Source organism: Palaemon carinicauda, chromosome 5 (assembly GCF_036898095.1).
Source record: "Palaemon carinicauda isolate YSFRI2023 chromosome 5, ASM3689809v2, whole genome shotgun sequence".
Classification (NCBI taxonomy): domain Eukaryota; kingdom Metazoa; phylum Arthropoda; class Malacostraca; order Decapoda; family Palaemonidae; genus Palaemon; species Palaemon carinicauda.
In genome coordinates this window covers 160,704,474-160,724,824 of record NC_090729.1, presented here as the reverse complement: position 1 = coordinate 160,724,824, position 20,351 = coordinate 160,704,474, and the positions used below count along the sequence as shown (strand labels likewise).

Here is a 20,351-nt window from a genome sequence, read left to right as displayed (position 1 = left end):
TTATTTAAATGTTGTTACTGTTCTTAAAATGTTTTATTTTTCCTTGCTTCCTTTCCTCACTGAGCTATTTTCCCTGTTGGGGCCCCTGGGCTTATAGCATCCTGCTTTTCCAACTAGGGTTGTAGCTTAGCATTTAATAATAATAATAATAATAACAGGTGGCTTGTGCCCTGGCAAACCTACTACCTCACTTAGGCCCATAATAAGTGTAAAAGTAATCGGTCACAGGAGAACCTATATCCTTATACAGGATACATTGCACAATTGTACAGTATACTGAATGCATCTATGAGAAATGGGTTTGAATACAGTACATTCTATCCATCATCCCTCTAGTCTGGGGAAATCGGGGATATAATTTTCAATCCTTTTTGTCTGAAAAGAAAAGATGCTTAGTCAACAAGCTCTCCTGGATCTGTTGGGGGGAAGAAGATGGTGATTTCTTTGACTTCGAGGATAACCCCTAGGATGACACGGATCACAGATGTCATCCCTAGAACACTGATGGCCCCAGTAAGCCAGACACAGCAGGTGAGCGTCCTTCTCAACGGACGGCATAAAGGTGCCACAGGAGCGGCCCTCAGGACCAGGACAATTATGCATACAGGGACACCAGCCGCACACACAAATCTGCAAAGAGAAAAAGAGAAAGAATTAATCAAGGCAAGTCAAATGCGGGAGAGAGCGACAGTATGTCCGCACTCTACAAAGCCAAAAAGCTAACTAGCGGATGGGGTAGTTATCCCTCACTAAAATGATCTTGGTTCGTCTTTCAGCTATGCCAAAAGCAATATCCTTATAAATAGCGGCCAGTTTATATTTGCGCAGGAACAAAGGACTGACAAATGCTTCAATCAGTTTGTAAATATCAGCGAACTACAAATTGTGCATGGCAAGCGTAATTATTCAAGGGCAGTTATGCCTAATAGTCCATCTCTTCTAATCGTCAAGAGATACTGTACCATAGAAATTTCCACTCGATGTCCAATATTAAAAAATCAAGGCAAGTAACAAAATAGAGGTTAAGGTAGAACCCTACACCCTAGGTTTGGTTACATAAAGGAGCACTAGTGCATTTTACAATATGTTGCACTCTAGCTCAGGTTAGGTTGTGGTCCCATCTACCCTACTCTAAGGTCAAGTAGAACTCAGAATCCCAGGTTAGATTAGTAAAATTGTACCTCATTATTATATTGTATGATTTATGACACCTAGGGCTGGCTTACACTTGGATGTTCAGGCAATCAGGTATGACCCTGTAAACTAATTTACCTTGTCACATGGAGCTTTATTATTATTATTATTATTATTATTATTATTATTATTATTATTATTATTATTACTATTGTTATTATTATTAGCTCCACTAAATTCCCAGTTGGAAAAGCAGGATGCTACATACCCAAAGGTTACAAAAAGGAAAATAATCCTGTGAGGAAAGGAAATAAGGACATATATAAATAAACTGTATAAGAGAAGTGATGATCAGAAAAACCTATAAAACAGATCAAGATCAATAACATCAAAATAGATCTGTTATATATAAACTATGATGAGATTTATGTCAACCTGTTCAGCATAAATACATTCACTGTAAGTTTTAGTTCCTGAAATTCCACTGTTTTAACTACCTGATTAGGAAGATTATGTCACAATCTGATCACAGATGGAATAAATATGTGATTGGCGATTGTAAGTAATTACCGTACATTCATCTGTGAAGATTTACAATAGTAAAATAATCCTGGTGAAGAAAATAAGAGCTCCTGATGTATTTAAAAGTACTTTGAACAATTCTGATGAAAATACTTGGGGGAACTCCATATTTCTCAAATTAGGGACGTTTTAAAATTCTTGAAGCTATGAATGAAAAATCACATTTTAAAATCCTAACCTAGGACTCACCAAGGATCCCTACTATAATCGCCTCTTAGACCACCAGGGATAGATGTACTGTAGTTTGTTGAGACAAGCGCAAACTTTCTTATTACTCGTATAATACATTTCCTTTATGAGATATGACCGTGTTACACTGCTGTGAGTGAATCGGATTGTGAAGCAAACATAGGGTAAGCAAAGAAATGGCAGTCTAAGAAAGCGCTAGCCCCTCGTTAGGGAAGGACACGGCTTGTAGATTAGGTAAGGTGATGTTCTTGTATAGAGGTTTTGCAGAATGATGGACACGAGTTTTGTAGTGCGACGGTTACAGCTTACAAACTCCTAAAAATATATGAAGGAATTTCCCCCTTTTCTATGCATGTGGGAGGTCATGTCCTACATTAGGCAAAGGCTCCCTATTGCCTAAGTAAAATTCCCGGGGGGAGCTCAGTTCATTGAAATGGTAAGCTAATAATATGGTAGTCTAGGTAAATAGGTAGAGGATATGGCTCATAGATTAGGTCAAAAGGTAAAGGTGTCTAGTTTCAGTTCAAGCATCATCAGAATAGATGTTCACCAGAACATCAGCTGGGCAACCCCAACCCCACACTGTGGTGCCCAAACAAAGCAGTAGCCTACCCAGTAAACAGCTTAACCTTACTGTCCCCGGCTGGAATCTTTCTGCTGCCATGCGAATGCTGGTTAAACATGTTAACACTTTACTCCTGAAACTTGGTTTTAAGACTTATTTCCTAGTTTAACCTGTCCATTAAACTGGGAAATGTGTACTTCCGACAATTAACATCAAAACATTGCATTATTATTTTTATCATTACCAGCTAAGCTACAACCCTAGTTTGAAAAGCAGGATGCTATTCCAAGGGCTCCCAGGAAAAATACCCCAGTGAGGAAAGGAAATAGGGAAATAAATAAACTGTACAAGAAGAAATGAACAATTAGAATAAATTATTCTAAGATTATTAACATCAAAAATAGAATATTTTTCATTTATAACAATATAGATTATGTTAGCCTGTTTAACATAATAAACATTTTTTTCTGTTGCATTTCTTAAGATTTGTGTTATGCTATGCATATTTAACGATTCCTGTTAGTGAAATTACTATCTTTTTTATTTTACCATACCCCTACAAAGAATACTAGGTAAAGTTTTAAAACTGCTATGTACAAACGAACGAACGAGACAAATAAATTAAAAATATACCGTAAGTATAGGATATAGATAATTAGTATATTTTTTCATTGGTTTATTATACATCCAAGAAGGTAATGTATATTGAAGAAAAGGCTTGTTTTACCATTATATACCGTTTCCCCAGTATGTTTTCCCCAACCAAAACCCCGAATTCCCACTGGGGATCCCCCATTATCGGCAGATAGGTGTCCTTAGGTTACATTACCCTGTAATAAACTACAATAATACTAAATTATTTTAAGAATACTAACATTAAAATAGATTTTTCATATATAAACAATATAGGCTTATATTAGCTTGTTTAACATAAAAAAAACAATTCTTACTATTGCATTTCTTGATTGTGTCATGCTATGCCTATTTAACCATTCCTGTTAGTGAAATTACTCATTTTTTTTCTAGTCTTCCAATAATCTATTGGGATTGGGATAATAAATTTACTTACATCATTTGTTAACGGAGCAAGAAGTTTAACATTTTCCGTCACAGAACTCGGCATTTCTCTCGATAATCTACGCAGTTTTCAATACCATTAAATATATATGGTACAATATCAAACTCGTAAATGTCACAGAAAACTGGGGTTTAAACCCTTCGTAAGTTAGTTAGGGAAGATGAAGAAGAAGAACGCACATCAGGTGAAAACATTGCGTAAAGCCAGCAGAAGTTAGTTAGCTAATGGAAAGCCATTTTAAGATGTATTTTATTCATATTAGTCGTAATTAAAGAGATAGATTTTTTTTATTATCAGACTCCTGTACAAAAACTGTTGAAAAATTTTCGTTCAATCTATCTTTTTTATTGATAGATATTCATACATTTTTTAATTTTGTTTCAGGAGGGTAAGCGTACACCTAATTGTACGAGATTTTATATTTGATTGTTTAACTCTTGGTAAACAAACGCCCACCCTTCCAAGTTTAAGTTTAAGGAAGAGACATATCCTCTGCGACGGCGCCTCTAATGATCTAGCGATTTGAGTTTTTCTGTTATATTGTTTTGTCTTTTCTCCATATCCGCTTTAAAATCTTTCTTTTTATTATATTTCTTTCACCGAATAAAAATAATCCTATTATTTACATTTAAGCCATCCAAGTAGGGTTGTTGAAGTTCAATTAATTTATTTCTATATTCCTGGTAGAAAAATGTCAAATCTTCCTCATTTTTATTCAATAGGACAAAAGACAGGACGACATCTTGGAGGGAACTGTCATTATTTCAAAGTGCATGCGCGAACTAAAACTAAGGTGCGCCAGATGGACTGTATACAACATCTCCCCTTTAAGATTGTTTGATAATTATTTAAAGTTAACAATCCATTTTCTCCTTAGGAAATTTAACAGTTTTATGAAGTTACATAATCCATTTACCCCCTACATGCATTTGTGATAATGCAAATAATAGCGACCCAGCAATCAAATATAATACTCTACATGGCGAACACAAATAAACTACAAAGCTCAACACTTATCCACAATTAACATATGACAAATGTTGTGAATGTCTCTTGAACATTAACACACGAACATTATTGGTTAAATGTGACATTAACATGGCGTTAACACTAAGTACATGTTCATTTTATGTCATTGACATGGTCGAGATGAAAATAAAATCACTTGATAATAAACCATATCGGGTTGTTGGGTTGTTTTTGTCATTCTTCCCGACGTTCTGGTGGTCACTTTGGGGTTTGATTTGACAGGTGTCGGAGGGTTTTGGGGTGGACCTTTGGTAGGGGGTAGGGATGGGTGGTTCAGTCTGAACTCGTAGGGTGTCAGGTGGTTCTGGATCGTTCTGCGGTGACGACTCTCAGGTGGTGCCGGTATGAACTAGAGCGCTCCGATTGCATCGAATAACATTTCTGTTCTCCATAGCTACCCGGTAGGATCTAGGGTTGGTCATCTGCTGTTTGATTTCACCGTAGCTAGACTAGTCTCTCACAAAGACTTTATCTCCTGGGGTGAGACAGGGGAGCTGCACAACTCTATGATGGCGGTCATGTGCTTTGGTGTACTCTTCTTCTCTTTCCTTGAGCCTCTGATGGTCTGGTACCTGCGGTATCAGCTTAGCTGGAGCTGTCGGGACGGTAGTCCTTAGCTGTCGGGACATACGGAGCTGACTTGGTGACTTGCCATTGTAGAGTGGTGCCGATCTATAGGCAAGTAGTCCGAGGTAGGGGTTTTGGTTTTTACTCAGAATTGCTTTCGCTGTTCTGACGGCTCTCTCTGCTTCTCCGTTGGCTTTTGGATACCGCGGTGATATGTGATGTGTGTAAACCCCCAGTCGTTGCTGAATTCCTGGAACTCTCTTGATGCATACTGAGGTTCATTGTCAGATATTACAACCTTGGGAGTTCCATGAGTGGCAAAGACTTCGCAAAGCTTCCGGATGACAGCTTGACTGGTGGTAGATTCTATCTTTGAACTCGACCCATCTAGAACCATAGTCTACTATCAACACATTCTGCTTCGACTTGTACTCGAACAGGTCAGTTCCCACTCTTTCCCAGATTTTGTTGGGGGTGAGAGGGCCAGGAGTGGCTTGGTTGGCTGGTCACGATGCAGGATGCAGGTTGAACAGCTTCTGCACATTGCTTCTTCCTGTGATGTGATAGACGGCCGCCAAACACTTTCCTTTGCACGGGCCTTGCATTTGGTCATACCTAGGTGTCCAGAATGGAGTTTTCCAGGATATTCATCTGGAGTGACTGCGGGATGACTAGACAGTCGTCAAACATCAAGATCTCGTCGTTGATGGTAAAGTGTGGTGCCTTCTCCCAGTAGGTCTTGAGGAGCGGTAAGATGGGCATCACAGGAGGCCAGCCTTCTTTCACCCACTTCCAGATTTGAGTACAGACTGCGTCATTCTGTTGGGCTTATCGGATTTCTTAGAGTCTCTTGTTACTGGCAGGCAGGTGCTGGATCACTGAATCATTGAACGCCTCTGTTTCCAGGTAGAAAATCTCTTCTTCCTTGGAGGGCTTCCCAACAGGTGCTCGTGAGAGGGCGTCGGTGGTCTTCTAATATACCCCTTGGATGTACTTCACTTCCGGTGAGTATCTCATGAGCCTTAGTCTGAATCTAAGGATGCAGGCTGGCAGTTGGGACATGTCAGTTGTTGTGAGTAGTGGTACAAGCGGTTGGTGGTCTGTTTCCACGGTGAATTTCGAGCCAAGCACAGTCTGAGAATTTCTCGCACACCCAGGTTACAGCTAGTGCTTCCTTTTCTATTACCACGTATCTCTTCTCTGTGTCAGTAAGGAACTGAGATGCATAGTATATAGGGCGTTGGATGCCTTTGCTGTCAGTTTGGAGAAGGACAGCCCCAAGGACATTTTGGCATGCATCTGCTGCGATGACACACGGTATGTTTGGGTCATAATGGGCCAGGACTTCGGTTGAGGACAGCATGCATTTGATGGTGTCGAAGGCGTCTTGTTGAGCCTTGTCCCACATCCACATTTGCTCCTTCTTCAGAAGTTGGTAAAGAGGCTCGTTCACTCGGGCTAGTGTCAGTATGAATTTGGCAAGTTGGTTTATCATGTCCATAAACCGCCATAGCTCTGTAATGTTTCGAGGCTTTGCTAGTTCCTTGATGGCTCATGTCTTATCTAGATCGACGTCGATGCCTTCTTTGGAGACGACATGACCAAGGAACTTCAAGCACAGTTGGTTGAAACAGCATTTGTTGTTCAGCGTCACTCCGGCATCTCACAGTCTCATCAACACATTCCTCACTCTCTCATCATGTTCAGGTTTTGTCGCTGCATGAATCAGTATGTCATCCATATGACAGATTACCCATTCTAGCCCATTTAGGATCTTTGACTTCAGTCTCCAGAATACTTCCAGTGCCAAACTAATGCCGAAGGGCAAGCGGTTGACACAGAAGAGCCCGTATGGCGTGACAAAGGTTGTCAGCAATCTGGAGTTTGGGTGCAGAGGGATCTGCCAGAAGCCTGAGTTTGTATCTAACTTGGTGAAGATTGTGCTTCCCCTAATCTTCGCCAGATTGTCATCTACCTTTGCCATCAGGTGAATTTCTCTTCTGACTGCTTGGTTCAGTGGTGTCAGGTCCACACATATGCGGACGTCTCCTGATGGTTTTGGGACAACAACCATGCTAGAACACCATTGGGTTGGTTCAGTCACTGCGGAAATTACGCCAGACTTCTCCATCTTCTCTAGTTGATTTTTCACTTTGGGAAGTAATGGGTGTGGCACTCGCCTCGGTGTGTATAAGCATAATGGGGTGGTGTTGTCTCGCAGCGGAATCTTGTACGTCTCTTTGACCAGGCCAAGCCCCTTGAAGACTCTGGGAACTCCTCCTTGAAGTCTTGGGACGAATCAACTGCGTATACCGTGGAGGCCGGTGTGAGTAGGGATAGCGCCTGTATAGCTGATTTAGAGAGGAGGTTTTTAGACTGATTCCTCATCACATAAACATCTTCATGATGTGTGCGCTGACCCGATTTGATTTCCGCTTGACGTAGAACTCCAACGATTAGGTGGTTTAGGCTGACTCCTCCAGGGCCTCAGAACTGGTCGTTCGATTTGGATAGAAATAGACCTTGCGTCCATGGTGTCAAGTCTCCCGCGACACATATCCTGGACCCACTATCGAGTTTGAATCCCGTTATGTGGTTGTTGACTTCTACATCAGTTGACCAGAAATCGTCATCAATCGCATCAATGCTAATCACTTCACCAAGATACATCGCTGATGTAGAATCTCCAACGGTGCTTTCGTTGCTTTCATTGAGGTACTCATAAGTTCTTGGCATTTCTTCAATTTCATGAGTTGCCTTGCTTTGGTAGGCTGTGGCCCAGTGGCCTTTGTTCTTACATTTCTTGCAAGTGTCGTTTCTGGCTGGGCATTGCTGTCTTGGGTGCTTGTCTTTCCCTCAATAATTGCATTTTGGCATCTTTGAAGAGTTGTCCTTGCCAGCTGGTTTCTTGCCTTGGGCTGGGACTGTTTTTGGCCTTGATGATTTTGACGATTTGGACCTTTCTGACCTTTCCTCATCTTCTTCAGATGGTCAACTGGAGCTACCCCCAATATCGCTTCTTTATGGCTGCGGGACATCTCCGCTGCTTGAAGGTTCTCAATCACCCGGTTAAGGTTGGGGACGGGGGGCGTTCTCGCAACAGTCTCTCTCGGCTGGTCTCGTCAGTTGTGCCAATAACAATTCTGTCCCTGATTAGTTCATCTTGTAGATTGCCAAACTCGCACGAATTGGCCAATCGGTGTAACCTCATCGCAAAACCATTTATTGTCTCGTCGGTTTTCTGCTTTGCGGTATTGAACACAAAACTTTCATATAAGACGTTGCGTTGGGGAATAAAATACTCCCTGAGGGCTACGATGATGCGTTCAGGGTCTTTTCTCTGACTATTAGTGAGTGTTGGTAGGTTTGTCATCACTCGCTTGCACGCTTGGCCTTTGACTGCACATACCGTCGCTGCTACCATGGCTGTCCTTGCGGGATTTTGGGTATTGTCTTCATTCCTCAGTTTCTTATCAAGTTCAGTGGCAATGAGATAATCTCCCCAGGTGGACTCAAACTCTTTCCAGTTTTCCACCACATCGCCTGTTAAAGACATGAGGGTTGGGGGAGGAATTTGATAAGTGGCCATTTTTAAAATAGTCAGTCAAGGGCACATCAATCAAAGGTTAGATACTCAATCAAAGGCATATGTAAAAACAGTGTCAATCAAATGTGAGAAACGACATTCCATGAACACCTGGCTGAGGGCTTGCACTAGAATACCTATCTCTTGAGAGCTTACTCTAGAATACCTATCTCTTGCGAGATTTTATACACAAAAACATGAACAAAACATAAACAAAACACTGGCGAGGTGTAAGATATTTCCACTTGGATTATCCCACATTTGGGGCCAAATGCACAGACATTGCATTCAAAATCCTAGAATAACTACTGTACTTTTTGGCACAACGATCACAGTCTTATATCACACCCACGTTGACAGGGACGTGATAAATTTCAGGATGAAGAAAGGTATTCACTATAGGCTGTCAAGGCGGTGGGTGATTTTGCTTGGCCACGCGGGTTGAGGACCGGCACATTTGGAATCCTTTTTTCTACTCGACAGTTCTTAGCAAATGGCATCCTTCCCCTCTCTGAACGTTCCCAGTGATGTTTTATCCGTTTCGCAATTATTTAGAATTCATTAGGTATCACTGGAGGTGTATATAGGGCAGAGAAAGCTGCCACCACATTCAATAGGACACAAGACAGGAGACATCTTGGAGGGAACTGTCATTTATTTCAAACTGCATGCGCAGACAAAAAAAATGCACTTTACACTTCACCATTTGTGCTCAACGTATTAGTTCTTGCTCTAAAGAATATTACCGATGTAAATTTATTGTTATATATTTCTTCTTCTTTAATTCTTTCTTACACTCAGTATATTTCTAAGCTCACTTTCCTTTCTAATTGTTCTTCCCACTTTTCAGTGTCTCATTACCTGGGGTCAGATTTTATTTCTGTCTCGGTCATTCTTCTTATTTACCTTATATCCAGATTTGATTCTTGTAGGTTCTTTATTGGTTGTTTCCATCATCTTCATCATCTTTCTAGAATGTCCAAGATTACTGTTTTCAATATATTTTTCCCCTTCAGGATACTGTTTATGTACTTTGGCTTCCCATCACCCATCCTTGTTTTCATAGAGGATGCCCCTTTCTCTTAATGTACTATTAGGGCTCGGCCCCACCAAGCGCGACTAGCAGTGAGAGGTTCACGCGGCAAATTGAAACCTAAGGTATCTTACGTGGGTGGCCAGATAGGAGGCGCGAGAAGCTTCCAACCGCTGCAACTGCCGCCAGATTATGTTCCAAGCGTCTTTACCCAAGATTACACCATTTTTCATCAGTTCCTCAAGGGGTACGCGTACAGTTGTTCGTTTCCTGCCATAACTAATCAACAATTTATTGGGAGGTGTTTCGGAGAGAAAAAATGAATTAAATAAATGGAAGTTATGGCAATCAACTGCAAATGGATGGTAATAAAATAGTGGGTAGGCCTATGCCTTTTTGTGCTTTGCAACCTATTTAATCACCATTTACTTATATATATATATATATATATATATATATATATATATATATATATATATATATATATATATATATATATATATATATATGAGATGAAGTAGAGAAATTTCAAATGAAAAAGAATCGTATGTAGCTTACATTTAAACAATATATCATATGCAAATGATAGTTAATTCCGGAATGAAAGGGACAATGATTTTTCGTGAACTTTATAATATTTGAAGCAATCATCATAACTGGTAAGAGAGATTGAGGTTATCTATAGTTCAACGATTGTTTTTTGAGCCTGAATCCAGGAAGGATGTTGCCATCAAAGAATCAAAAGACTTGTGAAATACGTAGATATTCATTAAATCTGACGTCGTACAAACGAGACTGGCAACATTTTAGTTTTAAAATTAACTTATTTTCCCTTCTCTGTTTATTAAAATCATGAACCCAGACTCTTGTATATTTCATTGTTCAGATTAGATTAAAGATTTTCAACGGAAGTAATTTCCTGCTCAAACACCATCGTCATGTTTACGAGGAAGGCTATTGTACCAAATGTGTCACACGATCGTATATAGTAACGATATTTCATTTTGTGTATATATTATGCTTGTATCTTCGCTCTCCCCTCGCACTGATAAGAACCTGAAATAACATGTCTGTTTTTCTCACCGTTAACTGTTAACCGGTGTGGTGTCGGTTGAACATGAAATGGCCTGTTATGTCTTTTGTGCCCTTTTTGCCTGGAGTTTATTTATATAAAAACGGATGTTCTGTAATAAAGTTACTCATTTGCATTCATTCCTCCTTTGAGTCACAACTTTCTCTCAGTCCGTCACATTGGTGACCCCAGAGTGACCCGCTCCTCCCGCCTCCCACCCCTCACCGTTACTATGACGCCCTCAAAGCATACCTTCTGTAGCAATACTCGCCATCGCCAGCCGCCCGTATAGCAAATCTTTTTCAGCTCTCTCAACAACCGTTGGGGGATCAAAGGGCTTCGCTCACCGTTGGGGAAATGACCAGTATCACTCGCCTGTAACCTGCCGCAGACGGCTCCCCTCGTGAGGTGAACCTACTTCGTGCCCTTTGGGTAATCCGTTTACCCGAACCTGTACGCGCTGCCATACCCGATGTCCATAGTTTACCCATAAAGGACTTGATGACCAAAGCCGACGCCCTTATGGACAGCCACTTCATGGCCTTCCAGACCTCCATTAACACCTCCACTCCTGACGAAGAGGACACCTATTCAACGTCAACAGAAGCTGAGGTGAATGCCGTAGGACACACATGCCTATGAATGCCGTAGGACACACACACCTATAAATGCGTAAGGACACGCCTATGAATGCCGTAGGACACACACGCCTAAGAATGCCGTAGGACACACATGCCTATGAATGCCTTAGGTTACACACACCTACCCCGTGACGAGTCGGAGCGGCAACAAAGCCACCCACCATCCACCACTCGCTCGCGCCCCAACCAACGAATTCTACAGCCACTCACTGCTGTCCATTGGGTGTAGTTTTGCCACTACCACTCCAGATCAGGGCGCCCTATTTAACATGTACACTATGTCATTTTTAGGGGGTGAGCCATGTACCAACCGTGTGTCACACAATTGTACATAGTAACGACATTTCATTTTGTGTCTATATTATGCTTGTATCTTCGCTCTCCCCTCGCACTGATAAGAACCTGAAATAACATGTCTGTTTTTCTCACCGTTAACTGTTAACCAGTGTAGTGTCGGTTGAACATGAAATTGCCTGTTATGTCATTTGTGCCCTTTTTGCCTGGTGTTTATTTATATAAAAACGGATGTTCTGTAATAAAGTTACTCATTTGCTTTCATTTCTCCTTTGAGTCACAACTTTCTCTCAGCCCGTCACATTGGTGACCCCGGAGTGACCCGCTCCTACCGCCTCCCCCCCTAACCGTTACTATGTCGCCCTCAAAGCATACCTTCTGCAGCAGTACTCGACGTCGCCAGCTGCCCGTATAGCAAAGCTTTTTCAGCTCTCTCAACAACCGTTGGGGGATCCAAGGGCTTCGCTCACTGTCGGGGAAATGACCAGTATCACTCGCCTGTAACCTGCCGCAGACGGCTCCCCTCGTGAGGTGAACCTACTTCGTGCCCTTTGGGTAAGCCGTTTACCCGAACCTGTACGTGCTGCCATACCCAGTGTCGATACTTTACCCATAAAGGACTTGATGACCAAAGCCGACGCCCTTATGGACAGCCACTTCATGGCCTTCCAGACCTCTATCAACGCCTCCACTCCTGACGAAGAGGACACCTATTCAACGTCAACAGAAGCTGACGTGAGCCATGAACCAACCGTGTGTCACAAAATCGTACATAGTAAGAACATTTCATTTTGTGTATATATTATGCTTGTATCTTCGCTCTCCCCTCGCACTGATAAGAACCTGAAATAATATGTCTGTTTTTCTTACCGTTAACTGTTAACCGGTGTGGTGTCGGTTGAACATGAAATTGCCTGTTAAGTCATTTGTGCCCTTTTTGCCTGGAGTTTATTTATATAAAAATGAATGTTCTGTAATAAAGGTACTCATTTGCTTTCATTCCTTCTTTGAGTCACAACTTTCTCTCAGCCTGTCACATTAATGACCCAGGAGTGACCTGCTCCTCCCGCCTCCCACCCCTCACCATTACTATGACGCCCTCAAAGCATACCTTCTGTAGCAGTACTCGCCATCGCCAGCCGCCCATATAGCAAAACTTTTTCACGCCTACGAATGCCGTAAGACAGTCAAACATCTTTTTTGAAAACCCAAATTTTAACAGTCAAACTTCTTTTCCGAAAACGCCATGTTTAACAGTCAAACTTCTCTTTAGAAAACACTAAATCTAACAGTCTAACTTCTTTTTTGAAACCCCAAGTTTAACAGTCAAACTTCTTTTTTGTAAACCCTAAATTTAACAGTCTAACTTCTTTTTTGCTATCCGAAAGTTTAACAGTTAAACTTCTTTTTCGAAAACTAAAAGTTTAACAGTCAAACTTCTTTCTCAAAAACCCAAAGTTTAAAAGTCAAATTTTCTTTTAGAAACGCCATGATTAACAGTAAAACTTCTTTTTCAAAACCCCCAAGTTTAACAGTCAAACTTCTGTTTTGAAAACTCTAAGGTTAACAGTCAAACTTCTTTTTCGAAAACCCCGAGTTTAACTGTCAAACTTATCTTTTGAAAATCCCAAGTTTATCAGTCAAACTTCTTTTTAGAAAACCTCATGTTTAACAGTCAAACTTCATACAGTATTAAAAACCCCAAGTTTAACAGTTAAAGTTCTTTTTAGCAAATCCCAAGTCTAACAGTCTTTTACTTACTTACTTTGATGGCTGCCCTTCCGGTCCCATACAGCAGAGGAACCCCACTCTCTACTGGACCTCCACTGTCGTTTTACCTTGTTCGTTCAGAGTATTTAACGTTTCATATCGCGTATTGTTCATTTACTGTTAAATCGTCACTGTTGTAAAAAAAGATACTAGTGTTTATTCTTTTAGGTTTGTAGATTGTTACAAAGGATATTTTTTCTGTTTTTTGGCGTAAAGTTTATTTCTATATATTCAAAGCTTGTTACATTAGCTCTTTTCAACATTTTGAGATTTGAGTAACTTTTATGAATAGCCTAGAGTCCGACACCCCCACCAGACCTACCTTCTCTCGGTAGGCTATGTGAAAGAAGGCGTGTGCGGGGTGGGGTGTCATTTTAGTGATGTTTGCCTTGACCAAGTTATTTAACCATGTTCCAGATAATGCTAGCATATCCAAAAATTTCTCGTTTATCAATTCTCGAATTTGAATAGTCTTATTACCTACAGATTGTATATTTATATAGCCACAGTTTATGACATCCTTAGTAACCATAATCAGTATTTTCTGCTAGTCTTTTCAATTCCAAGTCATAAGCTTTGCAGTCTCTAGAATTTAGTATGTGGTCACTTGATCTGTTTAACTTAGTGCAGTTTATACACTTTGACACTTGAGAATTACACTCCTTGGTGGAATGTTTTCCTGAACATTTCCCGCAGACTTTATCATCATTCTTAGACTTGCAATCCTTTTCAAGATGTCCATACCTCTGACAGTAGTAGCAGGCGATCACGTGGTACCTATCACGTATGTTATAAGTACCCCATCATAACGAAACTTTGTCCCCATCATCATGAATAGCCCTTCGAACTTCAGGATCACATTTCAGCACATAGTGCCCCCCCCCCCCGAGGCATTTTTCTTCAGGACTACACTTATCTTCTCTTCTATATTTCAGATTTGGTCCAGGTAGCGATTTCTTTGAATCAAAGCATTTACTACATCATCTACATCATTGTATAGGCCTACATTGCATATCATTATTTTTGGTTTCAGTTTTCTGATATTTCTCGTTTCAGTGTCAGCCACGAATGTTTGAATTTTGTTTGCTGTCTCTTCTTTGATCATTTTGTTTACAAAGTTTACAACAACATTTCACACCGCCACCACAAAGTGTTTTATTTCATGTACTTGCTTCGCGTAATGTTTGTAGAAGACCCTGGATGATCTCCACCCAGCGTATGAGCAGAGTCTTTCAAAGTCCATATGTTGAAAGAAGTTCAACGAAGAAGCAACTTTCCTCGGATCGTGACTTGCGGGTGTACTGTCAGGATCCGCTCTGCGAATAAAGTAGGTGAGCTTCGCTCTCAGTTGCCCTAGGGATAGGTTTGATCCTGAAGTTTTGCCTCTGAAGAGCTGTCCTCCCTTGAAGTTTAAAGTTCTTCGAAGTTAGACCACACGCTACTGGGCACAGAGAGACATCTTCCTTCAATGGGCAGATTCTCCAAGGACCCCACCTCTTGGTGGGTAGCTCGTTCTTGGCAAGAAAGGTAGGATCAGGAAAAAAGTTCAGTTTTCCTGAGTCTAGGAACTGAATATGGCCTTCGTTTCTGGATATGGCCACTATTTCACTAACTCTAGTCCCTGAGGCTATTGCAAACAGAAAAATGACTTTCTGTGTTAAATCCTTCCGAGTACAGTCCTCATTGTCCAGGTTCGAAGCATAGTGCAAGACTTTGTCCAAAGACCACGTGATGGGCTTTGGTAGGGCTGTAGGCTTGAGTCTAGCGCATGATTTCGGGATCTTATTAAAGATTTCACCTGAGAGGTCCACCTCAAAAGCATACAGAAGTGGTCTAGCCAGGGCCAATTTACAAGAAGTAATTGTAGTAGAGGCCAGCCTTGTTCGTGGAGGTGTATGAAGAATACAAGATAGAAATCTATTGATATCTCTGCCAGTTTCCTTGCTTTCACAAAGGACACCCATTTCTTCCACGATGATACATATTGCCTCCTAATCAAACTTGACTTGTACTCCTCGATGAAGTCAACTTTATCCTTTGAGATACCAACCTTTTTGTTCGCTGCTAAGGCGAGAAAATCATGAGATGTAGGTTGCTGGTTCTCGAGGATGAAGCGTAGACAGTCGACTTCTGGACCAGTTGGGACAGCACTGGATTCGGCAGAGGAAACAGCTTCAGCTTCAACTCTAGGACTAGAGGAAACCAATTGCTTTTGGGCCACTTGAGGGCCACTACTGCTGCTGTCCCTCTGAAGGATCTTAGCTTGTCGAGGACTCTCAGCAGGAGATTGGTTGGTGGAAACAGGTAAATGAGATTCCACCTGTTCCAGTCGAGGGACATGGCATCCATCGCTTCTGCTTGAAGGTTCATGTAAGGGGCTACGTAACAAGATAGTTTCTTGTTGTCGCTCTTTGCGAAGAGGTTGATCTACAGTTCTGGGACTTTTTCCGAGATGAAGGAGAATGAGTCTACGTCTAGGGACCATTCTGTCTCTATGGGCTTTTGCCTGGATAGAGCATCCGCCGTCACATTGCAGATCCCTTGTAAGTAAACTGCTGATAGGTGCCATACCCTCCTCCTTGCCAGGTAGAAGATGGCTAGCATCACATGGTTGATGTGGGGTGATCTCGAGCCTTATCGATTTAGACACTTTACTATCACCTCGTTGTCCAGGGCCAATCTGATGTGGATTGATCTGCGAGGGGATAGTCTCTTCAATATCAGGAATAGTGCCATAGCTTCCAAAATGTTGATATGAACATTTTTGAACTGGAGCGACCCTTGCACTTTCTTTTCATGAGGATGACCTCCCCATCCTTCCAAGGAGGTATCCGTGTGTATCACCAATGATGGTTGCGGTGGTTGCAGGAGAATTATTTGCGCTAAGCTCTTGGCTGTTGACCACAGCTTTAGTTGCATGCACAACAAGGCCTGGGTCAACCTTAGTTGATCTCTTCGAGCGTTTGATGCGTATTTCCTCTAGACTCCTGACGCATATTTCAAACGTGCCTTTAGCACAGGGTCTGTCGCTGCTGCAAACTGGAGAGAGCCCAATACTCTTTCCTGTTGGCATCTTGAAATCCTCTTGTGATGGATTAGTCTCCTGACAGATCCCGCTATTTCTCTCCTCTTCTTGGATGGAATGGAGAGATGGTGTGACTTTAAGTTCCATTGGATTCCTAGCCACTGGAACTGTTGAGCTGGAGTGAGACGAGACTTCTTGCGATTGATCTTGAAGCCCAGCTGTTCCAGGAACTGGATAACCTTGTTGGCTGCTTGCAGACAAGTAGTATTGGATGCTGCCCATACCAGCCAATCGTCCAGATATGCTACCACTTGAACTCCTTCGGAGCGTAGCTGTTGGACGATTGTGTCTGCTAGGTTTGTGAATATCCTTGGGGCTGTGTTCAGTCTGAAGGGCATTGCTCTGAAGACAAAACTTCTTCTGTAGTCTGAATCCTAGGTAGGAGGAGAAAAGGCGACTCATCCGGAGATGGCGGTAAGCATCTGCTATTGAGACTATGTACGCCCCTTTTTGCAGAAGGGTCCTTATGTGTTGCAAAGTAAGCATCCGAAACTTGTTTTCGATGAACTTGTTGAGTGGAGACAAGTCTAGAATGACTCTGAGTTTGTTGGAGTCTTTCTTGGGAACACAAAACAGCCTTCCCTAGAACTTGATGGACTTCGCTTTCTTTATCACCTTCTTGTTCAAGAGTTCTGAGGTATACTCTTCCAGAAGAATTCTGGATAACGGGGAGGAATTCTGCTCCATTTCCACCCGAGTCCATTTGTGATTAGGCTGTGGGCCCAGGGATCAAAGGTCCAGCGATCCCGAGATGTAGTCTGCCCCCTACCTGGAACCCCTCATGTCTTGGGGGTTCCTGCGGATTTGTTTCCGCGACCATGTCCTCCTCGGCCCCGAGAGAAGTTACCTGCTGGAGAACTTCTCTTAGGACCTTTTCCTTTCTGACTGGGGCGAAAGGAAGTCGACTGCCTCTCAAAGGTAGGGTTGAACACTGGTGACTGGGCTACCAGTGGTTGAGAGACCATCTGGAAGGTGGTCTGAGGCATCGTGGTCATAGTCATGGCGGGGATTTGTGCCAGTCTTCGTGGTCTCTGTGTCCTTTTGCTCTTGGGCTGGGGACCTCTGTGACGGGCCGAGAGGAGGTTGTGACTCAAAGGCAGGATGAAAGCAACTGAGTGAGTTTATTACAGAACACTCCCCTTTATATACAAAAGTTCAGGGCAACAAGAATTTTCATGTTTAAAATTGACACCGTTACCGATGAGGAAAACCAGACATGTTTATTCAGGTTCTTTTTAGTGCGAGGGGAGAGCGAAGATACAAGCGAAGATACAAGCAATATATACACAAAATGAAGTATGTACGATCGTGTGACACACGGTTGGTACACCTCCTTCCGAAGAAGATTTCCTTTTTAAGGACATGCCCCACTTTTGGAGAAGGTTCCTGTTCTCCATTGCTGCCCTCGCAATGACCTCTTGGACCAGTTCCTGTAGGAAGAGGTCTTTACCCCAGATACTCGAGGTAATCAGCTTCCTTGGTTCATGCCTGATGGTTGCTGAAGCCAGGACGAACTCTTTGCAAGCTCTCCTCTCTCTGAGGAAAGCATATAGGTCTTTCACAAGGGTACCCATGTGAGACTTAGCCAGGAAGAGGAAGATTTCTGGGGCATTATGTTGACCTGCACTTAGTTCTAAGCAGTTCTGGTGAGAGAGAGAAGCCGCAAGTCTCTCCTTCGACTCCTGTTCATTCCTCAGAAGATGGTCTGGCAACTTCGGAAGGTTCTCATTGAACTGTTGTCCTGTGACCTCTTGGTCTAACTTGGAGACGGAGAAGGTTAGGTGGACATCCTTCCACTTCTCTTCGCAGGTAGGCAGTGCTAGACAGAATGGCTTGCATTCCTCTAGAGTCGGGCAGGGTTTTCCCTCATCGACGGCCTTGTCGGCAAAGTCTAGTGCTTTCTCCATAAAGGGGAAAGAGATGGAGGAAGGTGCAAGAAAGGTGGGGTGTTTCTTGCTCAGTCCTGAGACTTTGGAGTTAGTATATCCAGCTCCCTTCAGGGTCTTCAGGAGGATGGCTTGCACCTTGTCGTGTTCAAGCATGATGACCTCTTTGGGGACCGTTTTTTCTTGGGCCGCATTTTCGTCCCACAGTCTCACATAGCACTCTGGATAAGCAGAAAAGTTAGGCCAGAACTCAAGGTCTTCTGTCTGGCCCCCAACTTCTTTGAAACGAACAGTTTTCCACTCATCATTGGCATATGCTCCGTGTACCTCCAGGGATTGGATTCGCAGCAATGATGGAGATCAGACACTCTAAGAGGCTTCTTAGAAGTATCCCTGGTAGTTCCGATATGGTCGATCTTCTGCATCATCCTTTGCTGTTCCCTAAACGATTCCTGCATCGTTTTTTGTTCCCGTTGGAATGACTCCATCAAACATTGTAGAAATGTAAGAATATCTTCGCTCGCATTAGCCTGAGCTACAGGTTGTGGAGTTGGGGCACAGGATGTTGACGGCAGCTGTTGGTATGCCGTCACAGCAAACTGAGGGTCGTCTCTTACCGTTGGTATGAATTCTTCCTCCACTTGGGGATGGTCCACGTTCTCTTCAGGGCCACCTTGTAGTAGGTCCTGTTCAGTGTCAGTGGTGGATGTCCATGCCCTCTAGGGCCTTGTTAATGTCGAGTCAATCTTCAGTTGGACGAAGAGAGACTGGAGTTGCTCCTGGGACACTACTGCTCTCGGCAGAGCCTTGGGGAACAGTAGGCAGCTTAGGGAGTCATTGGATAGGTATGGTCCTGGATAGTTCTTTTGGAAGCCTATTACCCATTTGCAAAGGGTGTCCCTCTCTGTATCCCTAGCCTCTAGGGTAACTAGGGGGTTTCACCGAAGCCATAGGCCAGCAGGGTTGAGCAGGTGGTGCAACCCTTCGGGTCCCAATATTTTAGGACTCCTGTGATGATGCAGCAGGGGGCATGAGTCCTGCACATCGTGTGGCTACAGAAATCTTTCCCTCTTGTGGTTGCAGAACATCGCTCTGCACTTCTCCGTATGGTCATCCTGTAAAGGAAAATACTAAATAAGTATTTTTTTTATATCAGTGATTTAAAAGCATTCAATTTATGATAACAATAGTAATCACTATTGTTTATGGTAGGTTAGAATATTAAGCTTGAAAGGAAATAGAAAAGACACATGTCTGTATTTCCTCTCCCAGACCATTGCTGAGACCTCCATCAGTATTAATATTCAGTTTCCGTGATAGGGAGGATACAAGGTAGAGAAACTCTAGAAACTAGAGTTAGAGTTAGTAAATAGCTTATACTAACATTATCCACCTGTAGTATTGTATTAATACCGTTCGGGTATTGTAAGTCCCTGATGATCAAGAAAAACCATCTGGGTGTTGAGGGAGTACTCAGCCTCAACAGAATATCATGGTCTCAACAATCGTCTGCGATAGGAAACACAGAGTATGTTAGAAAACATATGTACTACTGTATAGTTGTATACAGTAGTTTACCGGCAGTCACTGCCGGTATTGGGTTAGTACCTGACGGTGCTAACCGAAAGAGAGAGAGAAAGATTAAAGAAGGAGAATTTCCTACTGTTATGAATGAACATTACAGCTGAAAGTGTAGGGGGACTATAAGTCCACCTACTATCTCCTTACCAGAATGAAAGTTCCAATGGAAGGGGAAAGAATCTATCAGATTCTGGCTCCCACCAATCCATAAAAAGGCCTGTCGCAGGTAATGAAGTCGGCGGCAATGAATGTGGATGGC

The 20,351-nt window shown here is 42.4% G+C and overlaps 2 protein-coding genes across 3 annotated transcripts in view; both read right to left on the bottom strand.

The window, feature by feature from the left end:
- LOC137641573 (COMM domain-containing protein 6-like) overlaps positions 1-3,750 on the bottom strand; it is a 93,235-nt gene extending 89,485 nt beyond the window's left edge. The window contains exon 1 of one of the 2 annotated variants that reach the window (XM_068374270.1): positions 3,540-3,750. In XM_068374270.1, coding sequence (XP_068230371.1) covers positions 3,540-3,593 — 54 coding nt within the window. In that variant the 5' untranslated portion in view covers positions 3,594-3,750. The remainder of the gene's footprint in view (positions 1-3,539) is intronic. The other variant, XM_068374269.1, reaches the window with a different exon arrangement.
- A 5,028-nt stretch (positions 3,751-8,778) lies between these two features.
- The window catches only part of LOC137641240 (piggyBac transposable element-derived protein 4-like), an 18,555-nt gene continuing 6,982 nt past the window's right edge, over positions 8,779-20,351 (bottom strand). The window contains exon 2 of the mRNA XM_068373673.1: positions 8,779-8,902. Within this exon, the coding sequence (XP_068229774.1) occupies positions 8,779-8,902 (124 nt within the window). The remainder of the gene's footprint in view (positions 8,903-20,351) is intronic.